The sequence below is a fragment of the Oncorhynchus tshawytscha genome, linkage group LG06 (genome assembly GCF_018296145.1).
Source record: "Oncorhynchus tshawytscha isolate Ot180627B linkage group LG06, Otsh_v2.0, whole genome shotgun sequence".
NCBI lineage: Eukaryota > Metazoa > Chordata > Actinopteri > Salmoniformes > Salmonidae > Oncorhynchus > Oncorhynchus tshawytscha.
In genome coordinates, this window is record NC_056434.1 from 35,426,856 (window position 1) to 35,437,078 (window position 10,223).

At 48.1% G+C, this 10,223-nt stretch overlaps 1 protein-coding gene across 2 annotated transcripts in view; it reads left to right on the forward strand.

Annotated features, from left to right (window-relative positions):
- LOC112252482 (genetic suppressor element 1) overlaps window positions 1-9,984 on the forward strand; it is a 66,361-nt gene extending 56,377 nt beyond the window's left edge. For both annotated transcript variants that reach the window (XM_024423731.2, XM_024423730.2), the window contains exons 6-15: window positions 2,290-2,451; window positions 3,028-3,305; window positions 3,528-3,804; window positions 4,011-4,624; window positions 4,774-4,886; window positions 4,972-5,254; window positions 5,507-5,620; window positions 5,698-6,309; window positions 6,544-6,647; window positions 6,910-9,984. In XM_024423731.2, coding sequence (XP_024279499.1) covers window positions 2,290-2,451; window positions 3,028-3,305; window positions 3,528-3,804; window positions 4,011-4,624; window positions 4,774-4,886; window positions 4,972-5,254; window positions 5,507-5,620; window positions 5,698-6,309; window positions 6,544-6,647; window positions 6,910-7,221 — 2,869 coding nt within the window. In that variant the 3' untranslated portion in view covers window positions 7,222-9,984. The remainder of the gene's footprint in view (window positions 1-2,289; window positions 2,452-3,027; window positions 3,306-3,527; window positions 3,805-4,010; window positions 4,625-4,773; window positions 4,887-4,971; window positions 5,255-5,506; window positions 5,621-5,697; window positions 6,310-6,543; window positions 6,648-6,909) is intronic.
- The last annotated feature ends 239 nt before the right edge of the window (window positions 9,985-10,223 follow it).

Genomic DNA, 10,223 nt, shown 5'->3' on the forward strand with positions numbered 1-10,223 from the left:
CCTACACATGTCTATAGACTACCCTGCCTGCCTCCACCACCTACACAGGTCAGTCTGTAGACCGCTCTGCATACACCAACTACACAGTTCAGTCTATAGACCACCCTGCCTACATCATCTACACATGTCAGTCTATAGACTATCCTGCCTACCTCAACCACCAACACAGGTCAGTCTATAGACCAGCATGCCTACCTCCACCACCTACACGGGTCAGTCTATAGACTATCATACCTACCTACACCACCTACACAACTCAGTCTATAGACCATCCTGCCTACATCCACCACATGAACAGGACAGTCTATAGACTAGTATACCTACATCCACCACCTACACAGGTCAATTTATAGACCACCCTGCCTACCTCAACCACCAACTAAGGTCAGTCGATAGACCACCCTGCCAACCTCCACCAGATACACAGCTCAGTCTATACCATCCTGGCTACCTCCAACACCTACACAGGTCAGTCTATAGACCAGCATACCAATTCCACCACCTACACAGGTCAGTCTATAGACCAGCATACCTACATCCACCACCAACACAGGTCAGTCTATATACCACCCTGCCTAACTCCACCACCTACAAACTGCAGTCTATAGACTGCCCTGCCTACTGCAGCAGGTCAGTCTATAGACCAACATGCCTACCTCCACCAACAACACAGGTCAGTCTATAGACCATCCTGCCTACACCACCTACACAGGTCAGTCTATAGACAACCGGGCCTACCTCCACCACCTGAACAGGACAGTCTATAGACTAGCATACCTACATCCACCACCTACACAGGTAAGTTTATAAACCACCCTGCCTACCTCAACCACCAACTAAGGTCTGTCGATAGACCACCCTGCCGACCTCCACCACATACACAGCTCAGTCTATACCATCCTGGCTACCTCCAACACCTACACAAGTCAGTCTATAGACCAGCATATCAATTCCATCACCTACACAGGTCAGTCTATAGGCCACCAAGCCTACCTCCACCACCAACACAGGCCAGTATATAGACAACCCTACCTATACCACCTACACAGTTCACTCTATAGACTACCATGCCTTCCTCCACAAGTCAGTCTATATACCACCCTGCCCAACTCCACCACCTACACAGGTCAGTCTATAGACTACCCTGCCTACCTCAGCAGGTCAGTCTATAGACCATCCTGCCTACACCACCTACACAGGTCAGTCTATAGACCACTATGCCTACCTCCACCACCTACACTAGTCAGTCTATAGATCACCCTGCCTACCTCCACCACATACACAGGTAGGTTTATAGACCACCATGCCTACTTCTACCACCTACACAGGTCAGTCTATAGGCCACCATGCCTACCTCAACCACCAACACAGGTCAGTCTATAGACCACCCTGTGTACATCATCTACACAGGTCAGTCTATAGATCACTCTACCTCCACCACCTACACAGGTCAGTCTATAGACGACCCTGCCTTTCTCCACCACATACACAGGTCAGTCTATACCATCGTGCCTACCTCCACCACCTCCACAGATCAGTTTATAGACCACAATACCTACCTCTTCCACCTACATATGTCAGTCTATAGACTACCCTGACACCTACACAGGACAGTCTATAGATCATCCTGCCTACCTCAACCACCTACACAGGTCAATCTATAGACCACCCTGCCTAAACCACCTACACAGGTCAATCTATAGACCACCCTGCCTACACCACCTACACAAGTCAATCTATAGACTACCCTGCCTTCCTGCACCATCTACACAAGTCAGTCTATAGACTACCCTGCCTTCCTCCACCATCTACACAAGTCAGTCTATAGACCACCCTGCCTACCTCAACCACATATGCAGGCCAGTCTATAGACCACCTTACCAACACCACCTACACAAGTCAGTCTATAACTACCCTGCCTACCTCCACCATCTACACAGGTCAGTCTATAGACCACCCTGTTTCCCTCCACAACCTCCACAGGTCAGTCTATATACCACCCTGCCTACCTCCACCACCTACACAGTCATTCTACAGACCACCCTGCCTACCTCAGTCTGGCTCTGCAATTATCAGAGTCATTTTTTTGCAGATATGGAGACAGAGACCCAGAGACAGGCAGACAGAAAGATGAAAAGACAGACAGGGACACAGGGAGACAGGGGTTTGCAGCAGCCTGTGTGTTTGTGTTTCCAGGATGAGCTGTACAAACGCGACTGAACCCCAAAGTGTGCCTTACTGTTTTCGTTTTCTCCCTCCTTCTTTTCCACTTGTCCCTGTGTGTTCCAGGATGGAGGAGTCTTTGTGTCTTTCTGCACTACGGTCTCAGTTCTACTCTGTACCAGCAGGGGGGGCCTTCCCTCACCTCCACCCCTCTGCCCTCCACATGCAACTGCCTGGGGCACGCTACCCTGGGGAGTTCAGCCACACACACAGTGCACTGGCTGAGAGGTACAGTAACACACACACGTATAAGACACACACACACACACCTGCACCTTCCCACACATCACACTGGCTGAAAGGTGTTACACTCATACATGCACACAAACACACATCTCTCTGCAGGAAAGGCACAGGTTGCTGACTGTTATATTTTTAGAACACACCCCACCATGCTACCATAGACACATCACGAACACACACCAATACCCACATCAGTGTGTGTGTGTTCATCCTGTGGTTACCTATTAATTGTTCATCTGCTCTTGCTCACTCATGCTGTTTATGTCTAATATGGTGTGTGTGTGTGTGTGTGCCTGCTTGGGCGTGTGTGTGCATAGGTGTGTGTGTTAAACAGTGTGTGGTTAATCTGCCCCATGGTGGGTGTTGCATCTCTCACCCTCTCTCTCCCCTGTGTCCTTGGTGTGTGTGTGTGTGTGTGTGTGTGTGTGTGTGTGTGTGTGTGTGTGTGTGTGTGTGTGTGTGTGTGTGTGTGTGTGTGTGTGTGTGTGTGTGTGTGTGTGTGTGTGTGTGTGTGTGTGTGTGTGTGTGTGTGTGTGTGTGTATTTTTTGACCTCCCCACAGAATACAGATGGAGGAAGAGCTTCGCCAACGAGAGAGGGAGCGAGAGCATGAACGAGAGAGAGAGAGGGAGCGAGAGCTTGAACGGGAGAGAGAGAGGGAGCGGGAGAGAGAGAGGGAGACAGAGATGGAAAGACAGAAGGATAGGCAGAGGGAGAGAGAGAGGGAGAGACAGATGGTGAGAGCGGTGAAGAGCCAGTACCTTGCTGGGCTGAAGGCTCTCACGGCTCTGCCGGAGGACAGGGTCAGACCTGGGGAGAGGCTGACACCTAACAGACTGGGTACGGTGTACACACACAGATACATGCACACACACACAGTATAGACGCAATACACACACATTGATTGGTTGATTTCCCGTTAATTATGGACCAGAGATTTATCTTTTAAGTAGAGCCTGATTGCCATCAATATCATACATTATAACATCCATAATGTATTTCAAAGTGTGTTCCTAAAATAAAATGAAGCATTCATTGTAATAACTCATCTATTTTCCCCAGATAAGCCCACCCTCCCTGCCCTCCCAGTACCTAAACATCTACAGCCAGGCCTCCAGTCAGCCCCTCACCTCATGCCCAGCCTGGTGCCCTCTCAGATGGGGAACAGACACACTGCCTCAGCCTCTTCCGGGGGGCTCCATGGAACACTGCTCTCTGCCATGATGCTCCAACAGGCCAATGGGGACGAGCGCAGATTGGCACGTCAACGCAGGCAGGGACAGGAGAGGGAGGTGTGGCCACCTGGGGAAGGGGTGGAGCCTAGGAGAGACAGCTACAGGTCAGTGTTTAATCAAGGAACAAGCAGTTGAGAAAAGTGGGGTTGACCTGTGTGTGTGTGTTTGTTTGATAACACTACAGTATCCCCCGAGTCAGTACTCTCTCTACTCTGCTGACATCTACTTTTAAATTGGCTGCATCATCAAGGTCAACTTGGATAAAACCCAGTGTGTGTTTGTGACTACATTGTGTTTGTTGTCTTCACAGATCCAACGCCAGCCAACGTGACACAGGCAACAGAGAATCTCAACCTCACCGAGGAGCCCCGCCTCCACTCATCTCACCCAAACCTCACCTCCTCCCCCATCCCCCTGCCCCTTCCACCACCCTCTGGAACCCTGCCTCCCTCACTGAGACCCCCCCAGACCCCCGTTTCAGGTTTGACTCCCCTGTTCCTCCATCTCGCTCCCCTCCTGATCTGACCAGAATCGAGCGGTCCCCCAGCTGGGAGAGGGGGGAGGATGGGTGCAGGAAGAGGGGGAAGGACCCAGAGAGGCTCTCGTCTGTCAGGGGACCCATTCTGCAGGAGCCTGGCCTCTGGGGCTGGGCTGAGCTTGAAAGATCCACTCACAGTCTCCACCACCATAACCACCTCCACCAGAGTGGTTCGCTGTCCGTCTCCTCCCCCAGCCCCAGCTCCAACCTAGGGGTCCAGCACCACGCCAGCTCCCCATCTCCCTCCATGGACCTCCAGAGGTCTGAACGGCCAGGCCAGGAGCCTCAGAACCCAGTGGTGTACGATGAGATCCTCCAGCAGTACCGCAGGCTGGTCAGCAAGCTGGACCTGGAGGAGAGCAGGAGGAGAGAGGCCAGGGAAGGAGGTAAGAAGAGAGGGGACGGGATATAAGAGAGAGGGAGGTGAGGAGAGGGGTGTATGAGACGAGATCTGGTGTGGTCTTTAACATAAATATTGTCGGTGCTCTCTCACTCTCTCTCTCCCTCACTCTCTCTCCATCTCTCTCTCCCCCAGGGTATGACTATGATCTAGATGAGTGGTATGATGACAGTGATGAGGAGGAAGTGAGGGCCCACCTCAGAAGGGTAGCAGAGCAGCCCCCGTTAAAACTGGACACATCCTCAGAGGTAACTGCCACACACTTAAGAACCGCCACGTCCTTACTATAATGTTGTGTGATTGTCCGTTCTCTGTAATCTGTTTTTTTTGTAGAAGGTGTGTTTCCTGCGTGTCTGTGGCCTGACCACGCTGGCCCATCGTGACCAGCTGCTTCATCAGAAGAGGAGGAAGAGGAGGAGGATGTTGAGAGAGCGCAGCATCTCCCCTCCAGCAGGACGAGGCAAGAGGAAGACCTCTCCGCATCCTGCGGCACCCGCTCCCACCCTCTGCACCACTCTCACCCCAGAGGAGATGAATTGCTCCCCTCACCTGGAGGACAAGAAACACTTCCTCAACATGTTCAGCCTGTCCCATGTGACCAACCAGCAGAGGAGAGGTAACAAACACTACACTAACCCCTATGCACTACACCCTAGCTCTTATTCTCCAACCCCTAACCACTACACTCTAGTGTACTGTAATGCTATATCCCAGGGGTATTCAAATCTTGCTCGAAGAGGTCAAGAGTACTGCTGGTTTTCTTTTCTACCTGATAATTAATTGGTGTTCCAGGTCTAAATCAGTCTCATTCTCACCCTCCCCCGTCCGTCCGTCCGTCCCATCCCCCACACGCCCCCTCTCTCTCTAGATAAGGAGAAGATGGAGGGGTTGTTGAAGGCTATAAAGCTGAAGAGTGTGACGTTGGACACCATCAGATACAACCCATTACCCCTCTGTAGAAGCCCCCTTGTTTCCGCAACTGGTAAGACAAACACACACACACACACAAAGGGTAACACCCATGAGATCCTTATACTGCGTTTATGTTTATGTTATCAGGCGAATCAAACGGACTCCACTACCAAGACTCCCCAAGCCCCTCGCCCTCCTACCCCCACCACCCCAACAACCTCCATACAGACCCACTAAAACCATCCACCCCTCCACCCAGCCAACCGCCTCCCCTGGCCCCCGACCCAAACAGGAAAGGACTGGGTGGAGGTCACCCAGCTAAGAGGCTCCAGTGCCTCCAGGATGGAGGAGGCCACCCTGGCCATCATCCTCAACAGAAGGTGCCCCTGGCTGTGCAGAACGGGCAGAACATAACCTGGGAAAGATTCATCCCGAAGGACTTCCACCAGTCTGTGTTGCAGTCTACCCACAAGACACTGAGTGGCTCCACCTGCGTTCCAGAGTCCAGTATAAAGTCTGAGCCCTCAGTGCCCTACAACATCCCCCCACTGAAGAGACCAGTCCTCCTCAACACATCCCTACACCCCACCAACGGGCATCACCCTTACCCCTCTCCAGCCCACCATGTACACCTTGACGTACGTGATGAGCTGTCAGAGGAAGAGGATGAGGAGGAGGAGGAGGAGGAGGAGGGAGAAGCCCCTAGGAAGTGGAGGGGCATAGAGTCAGTCTTTGAGGCGTATCAGGAGTATGTGGATGGTGCGTTTACCTTTGGACTTTATTTGGGATGAGTCAAATAAAAATACACCTGTTTCATCTACAAATATGTTTGTTTTTTATGTTTTTGTCTCACTTGCTGTCCCCCCCACACACTCACTTTCTCACCCTCTATGCCGCTCTCTCTATCGGTCTTCTTCTCTCTGCCTCTATGACCCCATGTCTCCCTTTACCCTCCTGTCGCACTCTCTATATCTCTCTTACCCTCTCTCTCAGAGCGGAGTATGGAGAGACAGGTTCTTCACAGTCAGTGCCGGAGGCTGGAGACTCAGAACTACACTCTCAGTCTGACAGCTGAACAACTCTCACACAGCATGGCGGTAAGAACCTCAAGGCGCATAGATGCACAAAGTGTCCTCGAAGTCCACATATACACAGTGTCTCATAGTAGGAGTGCTGATATAGGATCTGTCCATACAATCTTATTTATTATGATCTAAAAGTGGAAAGTAAAGCTTGATCAGCACTCTGACTGTCTGTTTCTGTCTACACTGATGTGCTTGTTCACCCCCACTCTCACTTTTAGTGACGCTCTCGATCTTTATCTCTCTCTTGCTCCCATCCCTCTCTTTCTCTCTCTAGGAGCTGGTGAGTCAGAGACAGAGGGTGAGAGATGAGAGAGAGAGGCTACAGGCTCAGCTGGAGCACTTCAGGAAGTGTCTGACCATTCCCAACGTGCACTGGGGCAAGGGGCAGGCCAAAGGTCGCCCCTCCCCGGTGACCCCCTGCCCAGCTGCAGACCGACAGACAGACCGACGACCGATGACTGATGGAGTGAGAGAGGACACTGAATTGTTTCCCAGTCAGAGGCAGAGGGGGAAGAGAGCTCTGGACTGGGAAGGAAGACAGGATGATAGAAAGGAAGGAGGGAGAAAAGGAGGACAGGCCCTGTAACCTCACATGCCACTCTCCTAGACTTTGTCGTGTGGTCAGACTCACCACTGGTGAAAGACTGGTAGTCTAAAAGCTAGAGGACATAGCTACATAAGGGTATGGCATAATATTGGGACACACTTTAACCAATCGTAGACTTTGGGAGCAGTCATATGTCCTCCCTTTCTCCCTCTATGGTCTGGAAGGGTTTGGAAGCAACCAATAGCCAGCCAACCAACCACTGAACTGAAAGGACTTGAATCAGCCAAGATGCACTTAAAGACCTAGAAGAGCTACTAGTGATCATACTAGTGACAGTACTGTTGAAACTACCTAGAACTAAACACTGTGTTGTAGAGCTTTTACTATTCTGGAGCTTTTTTCACTTGGGTTCATGGAAGAGCAAAAACACAGGTGCAGAATATTTAAGACAGTGTTTCTATAAGGAAATAACTGGAGGTTTTGAAAAATATATTTTTAAATCAGGTTAAATACATTTTTATAGGATTTAGAAGTCTCTGTTATGTTTTTAATAATTATGCCATTGATAATGTAAATTGCCTACCTATTAAGCCAGAATGTTGTATGTTTTATTATTTTAATTATTGTTATTTAAAAGCCTGCTTTAGAATAAACATTTGGGGTAAAAACAAGATGCTTGGGATAATTTTGTGCTGTTGCTGGCCAGTATGAAATATTCACAGAGAAGTAAACATTTTAGAACCGCTGTATGTTAAAGGCGCTCCATAAAAGTTGTGTACTATGTCATCGCGTAATTGCTCTCGAGCCCCTGCAGCTGTGCACAAAGACATGCACGTGCTTGGGCTTACTCTACAACCTCATTGGACAATGCCATGTCAATCTGATCCCATTTTAAACAGTTTGGGGAGGTGAGAAAGAAGTACCCTGGAGCTGGTCCTTTCCGTTCTGCCGCCCTAGGGGAAACCAAAAAATGCTGCCCCCTGCAAAACTAGAATAATCCCCGTAAGCAAAATGACATTGAAAATAAGTATTTTCTAGACGTTGAAGTTAGGGTAAATGTAGGTTCTGAATAAAAGGTGAAAATGTATTTTTCGTATGTTTAAAATACATATTTTCCAGGATGTTGAAAAGGCGTGTTTTCTGGACGTTGAAAAATATGTATTTTCCGGACGTTGAATTCAGGTACATTTTTGGTTTTAAATTAAAGTTGAAAAGAGGTCATTTATAGACGTCTATGTTTGGCTCAAATCAAGGCTGGTCCATAAATGTATGTCTGTGGACGTTGAAATCAAATCTGAACCAAACATAGACGTCTATGATTTGTTCAGATTTGGTCTGGACCGGACCAAAAACCAATGTCTGTGGCAATCAAGGCTGGTCCAGACTGCCCCCCAAAAAAATGTCCAAAAGGCGTCGCCGTCGGTCATTGCTTACTGAGGTGTAGCCTGAAATTGAATTTTATGAATGTCCATCTATGTGGTAAACCTACCCTTTAAAATTAAAAAAAGACATCAAAAGACGTTGGCTCGTGCTTACTGGGGTGTAGCCTACCATGTCAGCCACAATGGAATTTTATAAATGCTCATTCATGTGGTAGGACCACCATTTGTAAAAACAGGCTGTTGTATTGGCTTTATTAGTCCTGATTCCTGTGAATAATCAATTTGGCTATTTAAATTCTGTATATCAGCTACTCAACTTTATCAGGAGTTATCGTGAGCCTGTTTGCAATGTGTTTACACGGCGGGGAAAGCAGAATGATTTTCTTTTTCACTATGACCAGCTTGTACAGATACAAACTTTAAACCATTGATCATGACAAAGGGGTGAAACTCCTGGACAACAGCTGTGATTGTCCATTCCATTTTGTCCATTTTACTTTGTTTGACCTGTCCTGTTTTTAGGATATGTTGTTTGTTAAAATTACAGCACATATTTTATTAGATTTAGCACCATTTAGGTTAGTTAGGCAATTTGATCGGAGAAACCTACATGATGTAAAAAAAAGTGTCCGTCTCATTACATTGTCTTACGTTTTATATCTCCATTCCTTGGCCTACAGAAATGGCTACATACCCTATCTACCATATCTTATATCTGCTACATGATTTATGTTCGATTCTTTTTTTTGACGGAACGTTGGTGGAGCGCTGCAGCGATGAGTCTCTCCAACAGCACCCTGGAGAGGCACGCTGGGAATGAGGAAGCAAAATATTGTTCGCCCCTACCTTTGACAAAGTGGGCACTGCTTATCACAGGGTGGAATCAGCGATCACCTAAATATCCCACTGGTTGAGAGAAATTGTCATTGTTTTGGGGCAGAATTATGTGAGGTTTTATGTATTGTTGCCGCCCTCGTCAATCTAGCCTAATCCCGCCTAATGAGCGGGCAGATGGCTGTGCGCTGGAGGCGGGGGACACGAAGGGTAATATTTCGATAATGATAGCTATTTTATCTTCTTTTAAACTGAGTCCCAGCCACAATCACCTCATAACCTGTCTGTCATTGAGCCATCTTCTGCCACAGGACAGAAATGACAAATAAAAGTCACCCAGCTAATTGTAAACAGATGGTCCCCATGCTGACACAGGTTTACCACAGAGACCTACTGCACATTTTAGTAATGACGGGTCATCTCTCTACATCCTATTGACTTTAGAGGAACTCAGCCCTTTCCATTGTAGATACCCAGTCTAACCCCAAAGTCTGCCCGCTCTACCTCACGCCTAACCTAGCCTACCTACAGTACATAACCACTATCTGCCCCCCCCCCCTTCCCCCACAACAAATGAAAAACAAAACTACGACACATTCTGTGAAAACATGTTTCTACCTGCTCTAGTTAATCTTTTGCTTGTAGGCCTATAATGTAATATATATTTATGGAAATATTGCTGTAATTTTCTGATGGAAATGCAAATAAAATGTTTGTATAATTTAGAACTTGTGTAGATCAATGTAAATGGGATTTACCTGTATAAATAATCCTTTTGATCAATAAAAATGTTTAAATTGGAGTCATCGTTGACAACATTTTACT